At 39.0% G+C, this 23,796-nt stretch overlaps 1 protein-coding gene across 4 annotated transcripts in view; it reads right to left on the bottom strand.

Annotated features, from left to right (window-relative positions):
• The window catches only part of grm4 (glutamate receptor, metabotropic 4), a 228,372-nt gene that overhangs the window by 134,787 nt on the left and 69,789 nt on the right, over positions 1–23,796 (bottom strand). For 2 of the 4 annotated variants that reach the window (XM_017697823.2, XM_017697821.2), the window contains exon 2: positions 7,101–7,950. In XM_017697823.2, the coding sequence (XP_017553312.1) occupies positions 7,101–7,625 (525 nt within the window). In that variant the 5' untranslated portion in view covers positions 7,626–7,950. Of the gene's footprint in view, positions 1–7,100; positions 7,951–8,061; positions 8,079–13,926; positions 14,023–23,796 lie in introns of those variants that run through there. The other 2 variants (XM_037534870.1, XM_037534871.1) reach the window with 2 other exon arrangements.

The following is a 23,796-nucleotide window of genomic DNA, read 5'->3' on the forward strand; positions in this document are numbered from 1 at the left end:
CCATTTTGACCAAGGTCTACTCCCAGGTTTGGAGCTGTAAACATGTCATTGTTTTCTAGCTTGAAATGTTTCCATCTACACCAAACAGTGAAGATGAATGCCTTCGCTCGGAGCTAATGACGTATGCACAAATGTGGCCGAACGCAGGAATACTAAGAAAGCCTCAAACAAACTCTCTTCTAATCAATATTACCCTGGAAAATGATGGCTGCCATCGTTTATTTATGAAACTTCATACCAGGCCTGTTGTGTGATTTATAACTTTCTCCCAAGTCATCCACGCTGGGAGGCATATGCATTAAAGCACTATTGATGACTGCCAGGCCGTAGGAACATTACAGGCTGTTTGCATTATTTCTAAGAAAGAGGAGCTCTTTTGTGACACTTCTCACTGCCAGGAGAAGCGGCCCGAATGCGGTGTTTTAATTATGGCCAGAAAATGAAAATAACGCAGTTGCACAGATCCAAAATGTTGATCTCCTCCGTGAACTGTGATGGAAATTTAGTGGGCAATCGCGGCCCCTGCATTTCAGTAAGACATAAAGAGGCGAGCTGGAGGAGGACATGGCCGTAAACTTTATTAGTGCTTTGAGTTTGACTGAGGGCCTGTGCCAGATGAGATGAATAATGAAAGCATCGCAGTGTGCCTCATCCCTAAAACGTATTAGCATTTCTCAGCAGCCTCGCTCCCTGGTTATGATTTTTGATGAGTTCAACACATAGGAGTTGGAGAGCTGCAGTTTGGAGGCCCCCAGCTGCTGTTACGTAATGCCAATGTGAAATATTAATCAGGCAAAGCTCCGGACGCTGTCCACATGATGCTAGGTGCTGAGCAGCCAGCTTTTCTTTAACCTCCTTGGTGGCATGCAGGTGGCATGCCTCCCACAGCCATGTGTGTCTGCATGTTTATGCGGGTGTGACCAGACCTTCTGCTGGCACGCATTAGTTTTCATTCTAGGAGAAGGTTTCACTTTCCATATTTGCATGCGGCTGAATCTGATGAAGTTGCATTAAATTGACTCAGGCTGTCTAGAAGTGAAGTGCATTTTGCTGATGTGCAAATCCACCGTCTGTCCTCCACAAAAACCACCCTTCCTTAAATGGAAGGCAGCGAGACACTAGCACTTTTCACAGCTTTACTGTTTAATCCATACAAAAGGCCCATGCATTCAACAGAGACTTTTAGTCTAATGGCCTATAGCACGTTTTTCAATCAGACCAGTACACGATTAATACAGACCCCCTTCTTGTACGCTCTTTGATGTGCAGTGGCTGGGTCAGGGCTGAAGCCATTCTCTAAGTGGATTGTAAAAGTGGTACATTAACTCCAACTCTGCACTCGCAGTGCCATCCCAGGCCTCCAGTAACAAAAGCCCCCCGAACAGGGAGGAGAGTGTTTGGGAACGATAAGAATGGAATGGGTGGCATGGTGACGATTAGAAGAAAACATTATTGAGGCAGAACTGAGTCATTTGTTTTCGGCGATAGGCAGTGATGGGAATAGTGCTCAAATCTGTGACTCGAGTGAAGCAGAGCTACTCTGAAGGAAAATTACTCAATTAAATGAAATTAAAAGTGAAAGTGACCCTTCAATTCAGATAAAGTGTTGAAGTTTAAATGAACTTAAGTATCAAAACTAAAGGGTACACGTGTTCATTAAACGATTTATTGTTGTATGGTCACCTTTCAGTGTCACTTTGACAGTTAAAATAATTAGCAGCTATGCTGAGAGTACAGGAGAGCCTGCGCAGCCAAAACTCATTTCAGAGCCATATGATTTTGTTTGTTAAATTATTGCCTTACACATAAGCAAAATTATGACAGCAGCACAGACAGTACTTATTATTTCACATGCAGCTACCACATGCCTCTATTTTAACAACAATCCTTTAAGCTGATTTTCCAACATCTTTGTTGTCATAACCTACATGAATCCTTCTTTCTGAAGTCAAATTTTGTAAATCAGTGCCACATTAGAAGAATTCAAATGGAGTTTCTCTGAGCAGAGCTGGACCAGATGAACTCTCTAGGAGTTCATTAAATGCTGGTGATTTTACTGTGAGATGAGCTCTCACAATGAGGCAATTAAACATATTCTCTACTAAAATCTATGAGGATGATTTAAAATAATGGCTTTACATTTAGTACTGTGAAAACCTTTTGTCCCTGATAAGGCAAAAAATAAAACCCTAAGTGTTCTAAATGTCTGTCAGATAAGCCTTTTAAATAACATCAATAACTTTGTATGATTGGATTGTAAAAGGGGAAATTCATCTAGCCAATCAGAGCGCAGCAGGGAAAATTCAACTAGCAAATCAGATAGCAGGTGGCAAAATCCAACTAGCCTATCAGAGTGCAGGAAAGAGCATTCATTTAGTCCATTACAGTGCACAAAGCAAAATCGAGGTAGACAATTAGATTGCTGGATTGTAAATGCAACTAACTAATCAGCTGTGCAGGAGGGAAATTTCAACTAGTCAATCATATTGCAACACTGATAATTCAACTACCCAGTCAGAGTGTAGGGAAACTCAAGCAGCCAATCATACTACAGGAAAGAAAAAATGAATCAGAATCCAAGAGGCTACATCCACCGAGTCAATCAGAACACAAGAGGGAAATTTCAACTAGCCAATCAGAGCTTGAAGATTCAAGTAGACCACTGGACTGCAGGACTGAAAATTCAACAAGCCAATCAAAGCACAGGACTGCAAAATCAACTAGCCACACAGAGCACAGCTGAGAACACTCAACTAGCCCAATGATGGCCAGTGTTACCTTTTAGCTGTCCTTAGTGATGAGTAATTTTTGGTGCTTAAGTGATCCATGCTCTCCAATGTAATGATTTGAAGTTATTGACTGCAAAAGCATATCTGGTCTCATGGCAGTATTGTTAGCTATCTGGATTGCTTCTGCATTAGCCCAGTGGCATTAGCCAATATGTGAGCAAGAAAAAAATGAAGAAACTGCCTCAAGCATCCACCCCAAGTCTTTGTAGTCATTCAAAATGTACTCTGATCTTTAGATGATGCATTAAATACACTTCTAGTATGGAACACATACCGTTTCTTTTCTACACCACATCTAACACTTCCGGTTCAAACTCAATAAAGATGCAGGCTCTGATTCTGAACACATACACATAGAAGCAGCATAGTGTTGTTACGGCCCCACCTAAGAATGTGTATGAGGAGAGCGCCCCATATCCTAGTTCCGGGTCTCGACTTCGCTGCCTACTTTCTCTCAGCAATGTCAGTGTTTTAGCTGTGAGCTTTAAATGTGCTTATCGCAGCACTTGTACCCAAGGCCTATCATCACTGCTACAATGCCGCCACATTCCCCCCTGCCTGTGATCTGTCTTTGATCACACCGTTCCCTCTGATGAATAGCACTGCGTAGCTGAGTAAATATCCATTTAACGGTGAGCAGCTGTCTCTGGGTAGCCCAGGCTGTGGAGCGTGTGCAGATCAAGAGCGCTGACTCTAGGCCAGCAGGAGATAGTATTTGCAGTTAAGTAGAGATTCGTCCATTATTCATAGACCTGTACTGTGAACAGGTGCAATTCTGATCCTCGACTGCAAACAAAATTTGGTTATGTAACCAAGCAGAGCCCTCTGAAACTCTGAGAGGCATCTACAATCTATGATCCTTCTTTTTTCTTTTGGGTGGAGGGTGGGGGCAATAAACCCACTGACAGATGTGGTTCCAGAAGGAGAGGTTTTAAATGATTCCAAACATTTCTGGCAAGCCAAATGGATAAATAAATGTGTAGCTACCTAATTATCTCTACTCAGATCAGCATTCCCGAATGTCATCAGCAATGCCGCTCGCTCTAAACTTGTTGACCATTAGGATCGTAATCTCAGAGCAAGCTAAATTCAGGGTCATCTTAATACACTTCCGACTACTTAACTCAGGGTGTCTTCACTTTATTTGCTAGTTAGCACTCGCTGTGTTTACATGCAAAGTTTTTTACCAATCTGATTGAATACATTCCAATTATAGATTAAGACTGAGGTATATGCTCACTCAACCTGATGAAAATCTCCATTTACATGCACAATACAAGTAAGCCAATCAAAAATTATGTGCATGCGTAGAATGCCACTTAGTGTAGACGTTACCATGACAACGGGCATCACATAAGGCCAGTGAGAGTGAGATGAGCAGCAGTGAGCAATGCATGTGTTATTAATTCCGTTAAAATTATGTCAGAGCCCGGGAAATTGTACTTCACATGTACTTATTAGAGAAGGCCAAGAGGAAGACATCATGTCCCGAGACACGTAAGATGGATGCCCATCCCACTGCTGTCTTTTAAAGCTCAGAGCATAAACTTCATCCCCTCTGCAGACCAGTTTCTGCTCCTGCCATGTTGAATGTTATAAACTTTCACTATGATGCAACGAACATGCAGAACGTACTTATTGGCAATGTAATCAGATACAGGCATTTACATAGCTATTATTCTTCTGTTTAACATATTATTTACAGGACTACCCACCCCGTTCAGGAGGACAGAAACTGTACTTTGAATTGCCTCAATCGGACAAGTCTGTTCTGACTGATGTCTGTACATGGTCGTATTCTACTCTGATTTAGCTAGTTGGATTATTAATGGATTATTGGGCCGCATGTAAATGTGGCTACTGGTAGATTGCTGTACCTTGATTTTAAATGGCCAGTATTCCACATTGCAGCTTTATCCTCTGGGGTCCACCTCTGATATTTGTGTTGTTAGGGCTGCACTTATGGGGCTTAAGTCCTGAATATTCAAAGGCCAGCCTCAAACAAGTTGTCCAGGCCAGAGTTTTTATTAGAATGTGTTTTCCTTAACCACCACTCTCACTTTAAAAATGAAATTACATTATAGCAATCCAAGTACTCATTAGGCTCCATGCCTGAAACCCCTTCTCACATCATATTCAGCATGAAGTTACTGTGGGGTGAAGTCTTTGAGAGTGAGAGGCAAGTTAGTAAAGTGCTATCATTGTAATTTGCTCCCTCACTGGTTCTAACATTAACTACTAGAAACCTTCACTTTGTAACATCACTTCACTGCATACAATGTGGATTCTGCTAGCACTCTGTAGGATATGCAGTTTTAAGTAAGAGCCAAGCTAACAGTTGTAAACATTAACTTCCCCATGTTGGGTAAAATACTTCTGATGGCACCACTAGTTTAAAATCTGATATTTGAATCTTATAATGTGCTTTACTGTGTATGTTGCAGTGATGAATAGAGTAAATCCATCTTGAACTTGAAGCCTCATTCATAACATTGGCGGAGGCTTTAGTACAGTATGCCTCACTTTACTTAAAGCTGACAAATACTTAAAACATGTTATGATCACTACTTATAATGCATCACGCTAACAATATATAATGTATTATGTTAACAAAGTATACTAAGCATGGCTGTAAAGTGTCATGTATCTGCTTAAATATGTATAGCAATGTTTATGATGCCTTATAAATGCACTATAACATGTTATGAAGATGTTCATAGGTTCTATTAGACATGGTATTGATTCCTTTGTGCCTGACATTGGTATGTCAAAATATTAACTTAGTTCATTAAAATAAAGACTTATTGTCTTGAAATACAGACTTAATATTTCTAAATTATGACTTATTTTCTCAAAATATTAAGATATTATGTCACAGTGGTGCTTACTTGGTTTGACAACAGGGGGGACTGATGTCAGGAGGCTAAAACTTACATAAAGCAATTCAAACTTAAAACTGTGTTAATAAAGTACACTTACCATACTGATGTGCATGTATAGTATATCAGTATTGAAACACAGCAAGAAATAATATAATTAAGAGGAATATTAATATTTATTATATTTATTGTTGCCTATGACAATGGTATTTTTCCTTCCATACTTGAGCTGTGTTATAAATATTTCAGCGAAATAGCATAATAATGATAAATATGATGATAAGAAGAAAAAAGAAGAGCTACTAATAAGTGATAATAATGCTCATAGTACACAACTTTTCCATAATCCCCAAAATGATCTTGTATGATTTCAAAAAGTAGAGCAGGCATGTTCTATCTTGACTGAGTGCACCATTAAATGGCTGTAGACTGAATAGGTGGACACGTAAAATTGGTTTTAGTTATAGTACAAAAATAAGAAATTTAACACCAGGCCATTTTAGCTCAGTTTCCATATAAGGGCTGCACTGAGGAGTGAATGGTATGTTTTGAGACTTTAACAGTATTTACATAATACATCAAAAAAGAAAAAAAAGTGTGGAAATTTGTTTTTCCATGATATGGACCCTTTAAATATTTTTCATACTGAGTCAGAGAGACTCTTTATGTGAAGACGCGACGCTTGGTATATGATGTTTGTTCCTGTATTCTTTTTGGTCCTCTTTTTTGTATGTTTTTTTGAATGTTGGCTGAATCCACCACTCATTTGCATATTCATATTTCTTTCCCCTCTAGTGTTCACCAAAAGTATGCTGTTTAACATTCATCAAACTGAAATATTACCCTTCATAACAAAGAGCATATATGTGGGGAAAACACTGGATCTCTGAAAATGGGAAAGCCACCAGCTAATTCAACATCTCAGAATGATGAAGAAAAACATGTTAAAATGGAGATGAAATCATGTGGCAAAATGAAAAAGATGGATGAATATTAACAGGAGACACTTGCTCATTTTGAATTTGCAAAGAAATCAAACAGCGGTGGTTGAGTTTAATGGGAGCAGTTACAGTTGTGTCCTATCAGTATCTGAACTCCTCTGCATTCACATGATCACAACACGGCATGAACAGAGAAAATGTATTATCTGTGACATTAACTTTAAAGAGCTGAAACAATGCAGAGAGTTATCTAATATCCAGTGTGCCATCCATGTTGAGTTAATCATTGTATTAGCTGTGTAATTATGTGGTTATGACAATCTGGTCAGGCTGAAATGAGTAAAGGAAACATTCAATTAGAATGCAATTATAATGTGATTACTATGTGAAGGTAATGAAAGCATGTTAGAGACCTAATCTTCCAGTCTACCAGCCACTTAAGTGATCAAGTCAGTTCAAGGTGCACAGCAGCACCCCAGCATGGTGCTTACCTTAAACAGGCGAAGGATGTTGGCCACCATGATGGACACGGAGCTGGAGGATGCGCCAATCACACCTACAACTCTCTCCGGCTTGGTGATGATGGGCGATCCACCACCTTGACACTTCACGTCTGTCCCATCCTTCTCTATAAGTGCCTGGACAAAAGTGAGAGACTGCTCAAGAGCGTGAGTGTCCCGTGAGCAGGTGTCCAGAATTCGGGCTCCCAGAGTGATGTTGGGAAGCAGCTCGTGATCGTTGTTGATACGGTCCAGAGCAAAGAGCATGGCCTCCAGACGATGAATGCCCTTCTCCTTTTTCAGCTCCCCACATGGCTTTCCGTTGTGGCCCCGTGCATGAACTGGGAACAGACCCCCCAGAGAGATGTCTCCATCAATGCGAATAGAGTTCAGATGTGTATGGCCTGGGCCTTTGGGTCTTGCTGCCAATGTTATCAAGAAGAAAGTGAGAAGAATCAGCAAAGATAAACCAATACGGATGGTTCTCCCACCCACGTCGACCAAGTTAGGAGACATTTCCAGCTTTACTTTTGTTTTTAATTCAGAAGAGTCTCTCAGTTGATTAGGAGTTGATCAGTAGAAGAGTCCTTGGAGGTTACAGTGTCTTTTTAGGTTCATTTTTACATCAATCAAGAAGGTAAAGAAGAGGGATATTCTAGCACATGTTGTGTCTCTCTCCATCCAAGATGACACCTCTTAGGTGAGCTTAAAAGGTTACAAGTTAATTAAAAATCCCAGATCCTTTGATTCCACAGGATTTTCAATCTTTTTTTTTCCCAAAGGAGATGAACAGAGGTCTGTATCTGAGGCCTACAATCTTTGTTCTCCAAAGAGGTTTGCTCTAGAAAAAGAAGAAAAAGCAAGAAAAAAGTCAGTGACAAACAGCTCAAAAGAAGGAAAGCATGTCAGATGATCCTATATTGGTATGGGCATTGCAGCATTTTAACTTTACCTCCTCGGTTTTCGTTCACAGCTCCTCACTGAAAACTGTTTTTTTTTCCTATTTCTCTCACAGATCCCCTTCTTCTCTGTGTATCTTGAATTTAAAAGGTTGCTATGGGCTCCCAAGGTCGGAAGGAATGAGCGTTAGCTCCCGCATGTCTCTTTTCAACATTCTGAATGAAGGAGCTGCATTCTGATGAACCACTGCTTTGCTGTGTGGTGGAATTGTATATATTACAGTGCATGTTCATTCCCAGCATTCTGAACACAAAATATTTCATGAAGAAAATGAACTTTAATGACAGGAAATTCCTTAATCTCATAGCTGGGCTTTACTTTTATTACACATGAAGGTTTATGTTAACAAAGCTGACTCCAAATTTACTCTTTTTATTGTGTTTAATATTTTAAAGCTTAACCGGCCTGAAGCGAAACTGTAGCATTTGTTGAGTCTAGCAAAGCTAGAGTTGCCAAAAATCTTAATGTAATGAAAGGGTGAAATATTCCTTATCCTTATCCTGTGTTAGCCTCCCCTAACCTACAGAAGCTATTGTTCCTTAGTTTCACAACACCGGATCGTGTAATAACAACTAATAAAGAAAAAAGGAAAAGAAAAAATATACAGGGTAGTATTGATGTAAATAAATAAATAAATATAAATGAAATGTATGAATGAAAGAGCTGCAGCAAAGCAAAGACAAGGTCTTTATGGGTTGGAGTGATGAAAAAGAAAATGTGTGGGGGAGGGGGTATAGACACCAAAAATCAATATATGCATCTCAAGTCCGAAATTGCAAAAGTTGAATGAAGGTCTATGGGACAGCGCAGATTAAGAAAGGACAAGCCTTAACGTCTCTCTGCAGGTCTACAAGTGGCCATTCCAGTGGCTGAAAGGAAATCAATGTTTATTTTTAATTAATATGACGAAATAATATATTTTTCCCTATAACTTTGTTATCAGGTCAACTGGGACGCTCTGTTGACAGTGTTTTGAGCAGCTAGCGAGCAATGACGGGTGAAAGGGGAGGGGTGAGAAACCCCTTGCTATGAACACAAGCCACACCTGGCTCAGCAGCAAAAAATCTTGGCGTTACAATTGTTTCAGATTTATCATTCGATCAACACATAGGCAGCATCACTAGAACAGCATTTCTACATCTTCGCAACATTGCCAAGATCAGGAAGGCCATACCTCTGTGGGAAGCGGAAACACTAGTACATGACTTTATTACTTCTAGGCTAGACTACTGTAATGCACTACTGTCAGGATGTACGAGCAGGAGTTTAAACAAACTCCAACTAGTGCAAAACGCCGCAGCCAGGGTCCTCACTAAAACTAGAAAATTTGATCATATCAGTCCAGTGCTATCATCACTTCATTGGCTACCTATTAAATTCCGTATTGATTATAAAATCCTTTTATTGACTTATAAAGCCCTACATGGTCTTGCTCCTGAGTACCTGCAAGACCTTATTTCTCATTATGAGCCATCACGACCACTCAGATCACAGAGTGCTGGCTTATTAATAGTCCCCAGAATTCCGAAGGTTTCAGCTGGGGGAAGAGCTTTTTCTTATAAAGCCCCCAAACTCTGGAATGATCTACCAGAAACTGTTCGGGACTCAGACACAATCAATTTTTAAGACTAGGCTGAAAACTCACTTGTTCAGTTTAGCTTTTGGTAGCTAATGTCCCCCCCTAGATAAAGGCAGCAGATCCAGGGCTCCATGGACACAGGGAATTATAGTAAACTGAGACGCTGGTGCTGTCGTCCCGCTGCTCTCACACGGTCACTCAAGTTTGTGGTCAGTGGAGCGGAGGGATGCCAAACTGTTTAAGAGTGCTGCCGTGTCTGTGTGTCCTTCTGGTTCTCTCCTTTTAGCTAAGCTGTCATCGTCAGATCTGCCGGAGTCATTAGCCACACTGTATAAATGTTTACATTTCCTGTTTATGTACAAACGGATAGAATAAAACTCCATCTCCCTGCTTTCTTTCCGAGTATACAATCACCCATAAGTCCGGCTGGACACTGAAGGACGATTGACTGCTGAGCCCTCCTGCTACCAACTTCAGACCAGCTGCCCATGCCCCAGCTGCCACCACCTGCCTTGGACGAGCTGCCCACCCTACGCTGATGTTCTCATAGACTCCTAGTTATTCCTAATACCAATATTACTGCTATTAATATTAGTAATATAATCACTTGTAGGTAGTTTAACCAGAGGAGGATGGGTCCCCCCTGGTGAGCCTGGTTCCTCCCAAGGTTTCTTCCTCAGTTATGAGGGAGTTTTCCTTGCCACTGTTGCCCCTGGCTTGCCCACCAGGGGGTTTCTGTACATTCTTACACTGCTGTTGAAACTTTGTCTTTTCAGAAATTCTGTAAAGCTGCTTTGTGACAACATCCATTGTAAAAAGCACTATACAAATAAATTTGATTTGATTTGATTTGATTTGAATTCACATCTCCCCACAAAGACAGCCATGCAAATTTCCTCAGAGTTTGTATAAAGATAAAAAAAAAAAAAAAGAATACGTTTTTAAATGAACATTGACTAGTTTGATCATCTTCATGGACATAAATCCATTTCACTTCCAGTTTTGGTATATCTCTAAACTGTATGTAGTAAACAAAACTTCCTTTGAGATATACTCCATAAATGGCTGGTGTGGAAAAAGGATTAGACCACATATCAAATGTGCTTTTATTCTTTATTCTTTAGGCCATTAGCCTAAATCTTCATACCATCTTTGGAGGCCCTAGCTTTAAAGCTGGAGAAGCAGCAACAGCTTTGTGAATATCAATGGAGAAAAACAGATGGAAAAGAGACAAAAGTGGGCTATCAGAGCAAAATTGCTTGCCGTTTCTTCAAGTGGGGGCATTTGTAGTCATACCACCATTGAAAGGAATGGAATTTTCAAAACATTTGAAGGTCCGCATGAAAAACATACATGCCAAAAACGAGCAGGCTCACTCAGCTGTGCTGCATTCCAATTTCATTTCAAATGGCAAATTCATATCTAAGCACAAATGTGTGTTTGCCATTTGCATGTGAGTCAGGGAGTGTGCACAAGACAAAACGCAATAAATGATGGTGCAAAATCCTATCCACACAGATTTTTAAGCACAAAAAAATGATAAACATTTATAAACCTATATTAATTCTATCTTTGACATCAAGTTCTAAACTGACTGTGATGCTGTGTAAATTTTTCAGTTAGAGCCAGCTTGATTTCTGCGTTGTCTGGATGCATTACAAACCAGACACAGTCTGAATGGTCGCAGTCCAAACAAATATGTATCATCATGGAGGCAGTACAGCTCAGGTTGTTTGTAACAGCGCAAAAACATATGCAACACACTGATTAAGAAATGTGAGGGTTTAATAAAATAAATGTACGTAGCCGAAAGACTGGGGAATGATGGTGAGAACCTTTGTTCAGCGGTTTCCAGCATTGGTCCTGGAGTATTTGCTGCCCTGCATATTTTACATTTTAGTGTTTTTTCTGTTCTCAACACTCCTAATCCAATCTACCAGCTAACATGCCCAGCCTGTGTTGAATCGGGTGTGTTACAGCAGAAAATTGTAAAAATGTGCAAGACACAGGATATTCTAGGACTAAGATTGGGCGCCTGTGCCTCGGAACAACAAAATGATCGTTAATAGTAATGTATGGTTTATCTAGGTAAATCCTAGCCTGTTTATGCCCAATTGTTACTGTGGAATGTTTGGATCCAGTGTGCACCTTTTAGTTGAAGAAAATTACAAAACGCTGTTAAAAAAAAAAAAGCTGTTGTAGGACAATATACAGAAACCAAATGCCTCAGAACAACTGAATTCTGTATTTCTGCACCACATCATGAAAAATCCTTGTCCTGCTAATGGAGTATTTTTTTAATCTAATGCCGCTTGGAAGAGCCACCGAGTGTATCGATGAAGTAAGAACCTGATTTAGTTTAAAACGGAGGGGCTAACACTTATTTTCTTACCTAGAACTAGACTGGTCAGCTAGCTAATATACTAAAAGATGGCAAACATGCTAAACAACTCCATCATTAATATCTTAGACTTCTTTAAATTTCACTGTAAATCAGCAACATAAAAGAGTAAAGAATGTCACTTGAATGGCTTAAATGCTTCAAATGTCTCTGTTTTAGTCAGATCTACATGGCTATGTACTCCTGAAATACTATGCTATGCAAATTTTTAAATTTAACAGCCAAAATAGTCACTATTTGTAAACTATAGATGTGGCTGAATCCTGAATAACTATTTTGTAGTAAAGTACGCACTGTTGGAGTGCAAGAGCCAGAAGTGCACTAGAGAACATGGAGGATCCACCCCACTGTGGGCACTGGGTTGCCACTACACACACACACACACACATTTTCTCAGATGTTTCTCCCTCAGGGTCGCGAGGGGGGGAGCAGGTGCTAGAGCCTATCCCAGCAGTCATTGAGCAGAAGGCAGGATACACCCTGGACAGGTCACCAGTCCATCGCAGGGCAGGCAGACAGACATACACACACATTCACACCTAGGGGCAATTTAGCATGTCCAAAAGGCATGACTGCATGTGGGAGGAGACCCACGCAGACACAGGGAGAACATGGAAACTCCACACAGAAAGGACCCTGGTCACCCAGCCGGGGAATTGAACCCAGGCCCTTCTTGCTGTGAGGTGACAGTGCTACCCACCGTGCCACCCTGCCACCCATTGCCACTGCATTAGATATTATATTAGATGAGATCTAGACTACATTAGATAGGATAGGATGACTTATATGTACTTATAGCAAATGTTTTGTTATATTTTAATTGTTACACAACAAAAAGTTAAAATGTCCATGAAATGAGCACAATATACACTGATGGGCAATCAAACCTTCTCATTCAGCTGTCTATGGTTGCTTGGCAACGATACCATACTCTAAAAGAACTACATTTCTTCGCAGAATACTAAAAATAAACATTTTAATTATGTATTGTAGCATTGTGTATTTTTCATATTTTATGCTGACATTATATAAAAGCAAGCCGCTGGGATATGTATTACTGTAATTATATCATGGGAAAGATTGTTGTTAGGCAGAGCGTTAGGCTGAATGACAAAACTCCCTTGAAAAAAAGCAGGCATTTGACCGGTACTGGGGCGATGACCCACCAATATTTGACTGAGCTCAGGATGCTTACAAAAAATGAAGACCTTTACTTTCTTGAAAGTATACATAACAGTGACTGGCATGAACTGACAGAGAGTCAAATTTAAAGGCAAAACTAATCAGAATCCTCACTTCAGCTGTGGCGCGGGACATTTCCCAAATGCTAAAGCTTTCATGAGTTTGTTTTCAGTGAAAGGAGCTGCAGCTCATTAATTTTAAAAATGCTTTTACTGCAATACACAAACTGGGCCACAATTTACTACACTGTGAATTTAGTAGATGTCTTGGTTTGTTTCTTGGTGAAACAGTCAAATTAAGATTGCTTTCAGACCCAGTGTGTTTAAAGTAAACCTGTGATTTTTTTCTTTAGTTTTGTCTGTTTCAAAATGTGAACAATCCAGCTACATTCAGGTCCACACCAAACAACTGAACTGTGATAATTCATGAGAAAATTCAGCAGCAGAGCACGTTTTCCACAGCACATCTCTGCAAAACTGATACAGACTTCAGAAAATGCATTGGGTTTGAAAACGTTGCTCAGAGATGTTAGCTAGCAGTTTTTTCTCTAAATCTAGAGAAGTGTAGAGTCAAAACAAAAATTAACACTGACCCTGTTCATAAATAAATCTATAGAGACATATTCTTAGCATTACATTAAAAGTAGTTGCATGCTGTAGTCAAATTGCATTTTGTCATCTCTCAGCTTGCCACACCTTTTTTTTGGAAACAGTCTTGTTCCACCACTTTTGGAGGTGTGACGCCACCCTTGGTTGCTACTACAAAAGGAAACCTTTTGTCCTTTCTTCTTCCTGTAAAAAACACATTAGATTTGGTTTGGAGCTTCCACCGTGTTAAAAATTGCACTTCTGTTTTTTCTGTGGAAAAATATCATGCTGTGTGTGTACAGGCCAGTTGGAGGTACTCACCTATTTTCAAATGTTTACGTGTTGTTATTTAAAACTTAGCACATCCTAATCTTGGGGAATTTATGTGAAAGTTGCAGCTAACAAAACTTAAATACATGCATAAAAATGTCTGTGTGATAAAAATGTTAACCATTCATTCATTCTAAGGATTAGACTATCCCCTAAAATGGTGGTCACCAATCCTGCTTCTGGAGATCTGCCTTCCTGCAGGCTTTAGCTCTGACCCTAATTGATCCCATCTGATCCATCTAAGTACTGTCTTCAGAAATCCTTCATTAACTAAATGATATCATATCTTCATCATATCATCATATTCATCATATCTTTTTCAGTATAGCATTGACTTTGCATTTGAGACCTAAACATCTTTTTCTGAGACCTAACATATGACATTTAATCTTAAAGATGTATGATGTGTTCTGCAAAACTCCCACAAAATCCGACTCAATGCCTCTGACTTTTAAATTATTATTTCAGGCTTTACAGGCTTTACAGTAGTACACACACACATACCCACCCACCATATTTTTGCCTGCTTTTTTCTCCTGCAATGCTATTTCTTTCAGTTTTAACATCAGAAATTCACATAGCGTAGCTTCAAAATAATTACTAATAAATGAAAGATCAAACATGAACTTTCGATGAGCAGGTCATTCCCAGCAAGCAAGCCGGAAAATTATCAACAATTCAGCCATAACCTTTATAGAATGCTTACCATACAATATACTTCTCAAAGTAAGTTCATCAAAAGCTAAACAGGAAAAGTTTCAGATTGACCTAGTTAGAGCATGAATTACAAATATTTGTGTTCAGTAATTTAGTCAGCAGAACTGGACACTTTTTTGTAAAGAATTAATTATAAAATATGCTGCAAATGTAGCCAAAGAAGGCAAAATCTAGACGACTCCTATTTTGAGGAGCATACATATATATAATTTGACATGTTCCCTTTGTATTTTTATGACTATGCCAGCATGTCTGCTTGAGACATAATATAAATGGGGTGTCAACATTTTTTTTTCTGGGATTCCAGAGTTTAACATGCTACTTGTCATGTTTTGCAGCGTTCTGTTGCATAGCGTCACATCCTTCAGCCTCATCAGTTTAATAGAAGTCATAATTGTATACTGCTCTTGTATTTTTGTTCATCAGTGTTCTCACACTACAATATCCAGCATGCATTACGCAAATACATCATACAACCACAGGAAATGTGGTCTCTGTGGTGTTAACCAATCTTCACTGCTAGCCTAGCCACTGATCCACGAGGGGCAGTCGTGGGCTGGAGGTTAGGGATCTGGCCCTGTGACCAGAAGGTTGCCGATTCGCTCCCCAGGGCTGACAGTCCATGACTGAGGTGTCCTTGAGCAAGACACCTAACCCCCAATTGCTCCCCGGGTGCCGTGGATAGGGCTGCCCACCGCTCCGGGCAAGTGTGCTCACTGCCCCCTAGTGTGTGTGTTCACTAGTGTGTATGTGGTGTTTCACTTCACGGATGGGTTAAATGCAGAGGTGGAATTTCCCTGGTTGTGGGATCAAAAAAGTATCACTATTACAGGCTAATAAATATACCTTCTGTTGTTAATTTATTTAGCCTGTCTTTAAACAAAATTTAAAAGAAAACAGCAATTCTATCTTAATTCAGCACAAAAGGTAAATCTTTTTTTTTCTTCTCCATTGTAATGCCGGGGAGCAATGATGAGGTGGACGCACATGCTGAGAGAAGCAACACACACAATGGAGGCCAGAAAAACGATGTTAAACAACACAATACAATACAATGACCAGCAAACTGACAGGGGAAAACACAGGGCTTAAATACCAGGAAACAACGAGGGTTAACAATACACAGGTGGATAACACAGGTGTGAACAATCAAGGGGAGAGTCAAGAAACAAGGGGGCAGGACTGGGAAGAATCAAAACAAAGAAAGCACATGGACAAGACCAAAACAAAACAAAAGTACATGGAGGACTGGGAGGGGCCAAATCATGACATCCATTATCAGCCAAAAAAAGAAGCCAAACTGAGGTAAGATATCTAGACAGCCAGGAGCTACCTTGCTGACATTTGAGTAATTCATTCTCACCACAATCCGGGACAGTGATACATTCTCATGCAATCCCGAACACTCTTGGTGGTTAGAATCAAATCAGGCTTTATGACTCATTTGATGTTTTTAAGGTTTTAGAGGTCTGAGTATGTTTTATTTTGAGTATTTTACAAGAATAATTCCATACAGATTAATTCCTTATTCCTCATCAGGAGTCACAAACTGGAATCAAACTAATAATCATAAAACTAGTCATTCTCTCTCAGCCTAACTGCCTGCAAGCATGATTAGCATTGGGTGGATCAGCGTACGGTTAATGTGCTGAGGTAATGTAATGTGCTGAGGCATTGTCAGGTAGGTTCACTGATAGACTAACATCTACTTAATATCTGTCAGGTTTGAGGGGCAGGTCAATCAGAGGTGGGGAAAGTCTGATTTTTGTTCTCTAAATCAATTGTGTGATACCTAATAGCAGCTCCACTGTCATTCAAACTCTGAAAAGCAAACATACCAAAAAGCCTCGTTCAGTGCCATAGAAGAACTACATTTGGATCCGAAAAAAATTGTTCAATGGAAGTTTGGATGGTTCCTTAGAGGTAAGAGTTTGGAAATGTTCTAAAAAACTCTAAAAAAAGATGGCAAGATGGTTCTTTGCATGATGCCACAGAAGAACCTTCATTTGGTGTCCTAAGGGAGGGTATTGCAAAGTTTTACCCTAAAACATAAAGTAAAGGTTCTTAGAAGAACCATTCATTGCTATAGAACCTTTACAATGTGAGAAGGTTCCTTCGTCCAGGAATCTCTTTTTGAAATGTGGTTCTTTAAGGAATCAAAAGGTGGTTTCTTGTGGCATTGCACAAACGTTTTGTGGCATTTTTTGGCATCTGCACTGATCACATCTCAAATGTAATCATACATCATGAAAACATTAATATGACATTCTTGAAGATGCAGGGCCCGAGGACCTCAGCTATCACACCAGAACCACTGTAATTCAAAAGCAGTTCACTGTATTACAAAAAAATGAATGGCATCATTCACTTACATCTGAACCATGTAAAAAAGACTGGGATTGGTACACTGGGTAAACAATGAATGTAAGCAGATCATTGCAGGTTCTTTTTACACAACTTGAACGTGAAAAAAAAAGTCATTTTCATTGAATACAGTCTTCTAAATACAACTTCAGCCTTAAAGAAAAGCAAACTGAAAGCAGCAAAATTGGTTCCGAAGAACACAATGTTCTTTTTTGCTCAGTGTCAGTTCACACAAGAAGAAGTCACATTGCCTACAACAGTCAGTTCCCCAATGGCTCTTTTATTTATGCTTTTTATTGATACACACCAGAGGTGGGCAGCTTGACCTCGATGACCATCTTTCAAGAGCCTTTGCATTTCTTTTATTCTCTGCAAATGTGAAATCGATAAAGAATCGATTGAACTAAACTGTCACGCACTGATTATTTTCAATACAGCGCTGCACAAATGCACTGAAGCTGTGTTTGGATGTGTTTCACCCACCACCACATTCTTTAACCAGGACTGCTCGGCCTCAGCTGTGAGCTGTGTTTCATTTGTACCACATGAAATGAATTTTGTATCATTTTTTTTCTGAGAAAAGTGAGCAGGAAAGGCAGTTAAAGGAGCAATGAAATTTGCATGGCCTTCATTATGGAACATTGTGAGATAGAACAGGTCAAATTTTTATCTGGCATGCACTCACAGGCCTACAACACACCTTCATAATGCATAAACATGACTCAGTAAATGAACTGCTTTCACCTTTAGTTGTACACTAGGGATCTCATTGCTTGGGTAATTCTATTTTCATATCTTGTTTAAAAAATAAATTATGCCAATCCCTGCTGTGATATTGTGCCTCTTTTAATCACCACAAGTAGATGCTTTGTGCATTACTGTCACCACTGCTCTCACTTACTGAATTTCAAAATAGTATGGCAAGCTGTTTTAACTTTTAATACAGTTTACTGCTAGAAATTCAGTCTGAACACGTAAGATATCTCAAATACAAAAAAAAGAAAGAGAGAAAAAAACTGACATATAAAAATCTAATTCTTGTGTCACACATTTTATTGGGCAGGAGCAGAGTACATGAGGAGTGTGCAGTGGCAGAAATTTCCGCTCGTTCTGTGTTCACTCCACTCCATCCCACTCCAGGTTTTCTTTTTCATGTTCCTTGCTCACATATCAGAGGAAACCCACTCAATTTGTGCTGCCTATGATTAATTCTAATGGTGTTTAGTTTATGTCTTGAACATATGGACAGTATGCCATGCACTTAATTTGGTGGGGCAATGAAGCCTCTGCAACTCATCCAGAATGCGGCAGCATGGCTCGTCTTCAATCTCCCCAAGTTCAGCCGCGTCATCCCACTGCTGTGCTCCTTACACTGGCTTCCTGTAGCTGCACGCCTCAGATTTAAAGCCCTAATGCTTGCTCACAAAGCCAAAAATGGACCAGCCCCTAGCTACTTGATATACCACTGTACCACAAGCCCTTGAGCTTCGAGTAAAGCTTGGCTTGACCCACCATCCTTCAAGACGTGTGGAAGACAAGCATTGAGAATCTTCTCTGTACTGGCACCCAAGGGGTGGAATGAAATCCCACTGGCTGTCCGTACAACAGAATCTCTTGCTGTCTTTAAACACAGACTGAAGACACATCTCTTTACACAGCACTTAAATGAGCACTGAATTAAGTATTGATTGCAATATATTGTGCTGCACTTATATATTATATATTATTGTATTGCACTGTGTATTGTAGTTCATTGTATTGTATTATATTGTATTGTATTATATTGTATTGTAGTGTATTGTATTACACAGAGTTCTGTGTTCAACTCTGTTCCTTTTCTCTGGATACCAACAGTGACTTTTTGTTTCTAGCAGTATCTGAGGTCAGGACTGGCTTTCTCTCTAACCCATTGGTAACTAGCAAAGATACTTTCTCTAGATAGACAAAGCACTTCTTGTAAGTCGCTCTGGATAACAGCATCTGCTAAATGCTGTAAATGTAAATTAATTTTGTAATATATGGTCATTCATTAAACATAAAACTAGTCAAACATTTTGTGCTACTTTACGCTTTTTGTGGTGGGTGTAGGGTTCAAATGATGGCCCAGTCACAGTCCAGAAAACCAAGGAAAATTAACAAATGCACATGCTTTCAACATGATCTTCTCTATCATTCACACAGCAAAATGGACATTGTCAGACTAATTGTATGTAATATCAGCAGAACTTTGTAGCTATCTGTGAAAATTTCCAGCACAGGTCTACTGAACAGTTCCACTACGTAAACGCTGTGTATGAATTGGTGGCATGTGAGAGCTGTAGCAGTCATGCTGTCACACAGAAGTAATCAGAGTGAAAAAAGGACTTGCTCATAGGATGGAGCAGTATTGGAGCGATTTCAGAGTGAGAGAGAATACAGACTCTCCAACTTTCTGAAAAGCTGCTTCATGTTCTGAGCAGAATCACACCACTCTGTTCCCCATTCTGCTCCCACTCTGCACCACTCATACTCCACTGAGAACAGGGCTGGCTCTAGCCTTACTGGGTTGTAAGGGAGGGGCCCAATCTTGCTAGCTGCAAGTAACAACTGGCTAATGTATAGCTGTACAACTGATGATTGAATGCTTGTTAGGGGTTCTAAAATAATATAATCAGATCATCTAATAATGATTAGACATTACAGTGTAAATTACAGATGACCTCAGTATTGTAGATCCAGGGGTCTGTAACATGATGCAGTATTTCTTGCTTACCAATAACAACTTTAAGCTTAGTTGAATGTGATCCTGTTGTGAGAGCTTTGCTTTCTACATATTTAGGTAGTGTAATTTCTTTTTTCTTCTTTGGTGACTCCTCTTCATGGTTCATGCGATTAGCTGTTTGTCATAAATGTCACACTTTCATGTGCATGCAAACAAGGATTAATCACAGACAGAATACCGGAGTATCTAAACCTGGATTAACAGGGGTTTTGTGAAGCTGAAACCTTATCTGACAGCCTGACTTAGTTGAATCTCCTTTGTTAGACAGACCCCAGATCCACTAGTTTTTGTTGTCTAACTACAAGATAAAACAGGTGACAATGTTAATACCAGAAAAAATATACCTTTATCTTTAACCGTTTTCTTCTCAGCTACTATTCTTTTTTTTGGCTTCAGATTTGCACACTCTCAAACATCTTAATCATGGTACAGCAGTAACCCAGAAGATGTTAGGTCCCCCCTGATGTGCAATGAGATAAACAGTGGCTGCATGTTCCAACTTCAGAGTGTATATATCATGTATATCATAATTACAGTCAATGATTCCAATGATTATATTCTTTCACTATCGTTCACACAGCTCCTGGATTCTTGGCATAGTGGAGGCTCTTGAGGGAAACTGTAGTGTTCCACTGGCTTTTGTTAGTTTGCTGCTTGCTTATTTATCCATAGATATCCTGTGAGCACTGTCCAGTGTAATCTGCCAAAGATACATATATTACTGATATTTACTGATATTGTTGGCAACAATCATGTGCTTTGCTCATAAATGACCATTCACATTAAATACATTTTGGGGACAAACAAATTCTGTAGAAGACGTTGAAATAACTTTTTTATCAAGAACGATTTTATCAAGAAATCAGTCAAACTCTACCAGAGTCCTTACCTTACAAAGGAGGAGAGTTAACAAAAAATGAGATAGCTCAGCCTGGCATCTCTTGGCAAATGCTACAAACTATTTATTTGATTTTTTTCATTCTTTCAAGAACTTCAAATATGTCCTTGAAACTTTAATGTGTCTTTCTGGTTCAAGTTTTTAGGTGTCTCCCCAGTCAAAGAGATTGGAGGTTTATCTTATATAACTGGATATAACTGCCTTCCTTTGTAATGCCTCTGGTTCTGATAGCAAACTTTAACGTAGTTCATGAAGATAGCTGTAAGAAATATTGAAACATTTGGTAAATTTCATACAGTGTGGTAACATGAACTGTGACTGAGTGCATTAGTTCATGCATCACAGTAAAAAGATTTTAACCAGATTGCTGAACTGCAGCTCCTCTGATACACATTCACTTTTTCGTTGTAAGCGAAATGTCCTGATCACTTCTAATGCTGAGTTTGACTCACTGTCTGTGCATATAGTTCAGTGGCCTCTGCAGTTTAGGGAAAGTGGAGTTCTTTTCCCTTTGTTATCATCCTGAACTCAATCAAAAACAAAAAAAACAAGAAAAGGATGGGTCAAATGCTTGCTAACTCCTATGATTCTAAAGGCCATTGCAGCTGGGCTTCAGCCTGAAACTGTGAATGAAAGTGTCAAGCTAGGAAAATGTGATAACAGCATTAAAAAATGAGCTGAGTTAAAAGTTTATCATGTCAATGATCTTTACTTTACTAAGTAAAGTTTACTAAGATTACTAATTAATGCTGCCAAAGCTAGCACATTAACAACATGTTATAATGTGTTAATGTGTTATTAACACATTATAACATGTTATGAATGTGCTAGCTTTGACAGCATTACTTAGTAATGAGGGCACAGCTTTTTCATTTCATCTTATTGAGAGAAATAATTTTTACCATTATAATTTAAATGGAAATAAATGAAACAAAATACATTTCCCAATTTCATTTTTTAGTACTGATATTATTAGTTGTTGATTTCCTGATATCAAGACAGTGAATTAAAAGCTAAAATGCCTTGCAGCATTGGCTAAAGCTGAAATAGCCTGCTATAAAATAACACTTATGCCCCACACTTTTCCTCTCAGTTCCCTTTATTAGCTCTAAATCAGGCAAAACAAAATGAGCAATATTTGCCATTTATACCTTTACTACTTCAAACTGGCTGACCCTCAGTCTGCCTCGGCCTATTGCTGCTCTGTACCTCCACTTTCCCCCTCCTGTTCTATTAGTGTAATGCAGAGTGTCGGCATGCCTCACCTCTAGTGCACTGGTACTTCAAAGAATTACAACCGAGTCTCTGAAGTACCTGTGAAATGCTTTTTCAACACTAGCAAATGTGCTTTGATATAAAAGGGACCTACGAGGAATTCCTCCCTCTGGGAATGTGAAGCTACAATAAGAGGCCACACTGGCTTTTTTGGGTGCATGACCACACGCTTGGTCCACAACTAAAAAAGTTAACATGTGAGACATAGAATTCATTGTAGTTTCTGATTTTATTATACAGAGAAAACCTGCTACTTTTCATACACATTAAACAGCAAATAAAAACTGGCTTATTTAAAGGCCTGCTTACAGGGCTCTCATTAAAACCCTTGCAGTGTTGTAAAAACAAACGTAGACTCCTCTGTGTGCTGGTCATTCACAAAAGATTTAAAATGCTAATGGTTTTAGTGCTACAATTCTATAGATAGCTGAAAGACATGCAACATATTCATAATGTAGTAAAATGTATTTTAGTAGCTTACATGATGCTATTACACTACTTTAATAAATGGTTATCAAAACACTGCTTTGCTCAACCATTTCTATAGCACTATTGTACACTAATAAATAGTTTCCACAACACAAACTACTTTACACTAACAAAACAAACTAGCCTAACTTTCATGCTCTTTGGCATCAAATAAACAGCATGCAGTTGGCTGACAAAAGTTTAACTATGTTAGCTTAATGTAAAAAGATATTGAGATCCATCAACTCAAACTTAGCCTTGCAATGAATATGTTAATGGGAATTTTTATAATAGGATAATTCAACTATCTCCCCACATAACATAGAATTATGACTGTAATAGAGTGCAGTGATCTATGATAACATAAAAAATTTACTCACTGACTACTTGGTGTTTATATTCTTGTAAGGTTATTTTAAACACCTCATGTTTCACAGGAAGAGAATAAAGTCATCTCCAGAGAATAAAGTAATCGCAAGTTGTAACATGTCATCACTTCATTAAAATTGCAGAACTCAGCTAGAATTAAAAATACCACAGGGCCCGTGATCTGTTATTGTTTGCATGTAGTTTGCTGATTCTCCACAGAGTTCTGCAGATTCTGCATAACAACTGCATTATATGCAGCTATGCACATGCTAAAAGAGCTCACTCAGGGCAGACTGGAACACTGAGACAAAGAGACAACGAGAACTTACTTGCAAAAAGGTTCATTAATAGCTTCCACAGCACTTTTTACATTCAAATTTGTTTCCATGACATTAAACTATTCTGCTCATTTCAGAAACAGCATTATTGAAGTTTTCTGAAAGAGAATACATTAGAGGAGTATATTATGGTAGACCATAAAGCATGAGTTTTAAAAGTAAAGAAAAAGTCATTTCTCTAGATAAAGAAAGAACATATGTTTTTGTCTTTGAAATTCTGAAGACCATTTAATTTTGACAGGCTACATACTGAAGAAGCATAGATGGCATATTTATTCATTTCTATTTCTGTATCTCTATTAGGCTCGAAAATACTTTAAAGCTGTGGTGTTGCAGAGGTGTCGGGGGAAATTTTACATTTTGGATAGGTAATCATTTCCTTGGAAGAAATATTAGTATTACTCTGAAGTGGACATACATGTGTCTGTTCTATCACACAAGAAAAAATACCTTGACCT

Source organism: Pygocentrus nattereri, chromosome 26, assembly GCF_015220715.1.
Source record: "Pygocentrus nattereri isolate fPygNat1 chromosome 26, fPygNat1.pri, whole genome shotgun sequence".
NCBI lineage: Eukaryota > Metazoa > Chordata > Actinopteri > Characiformes > Serrasalmidae > Pygocentrus > Pygocentrus nattereri.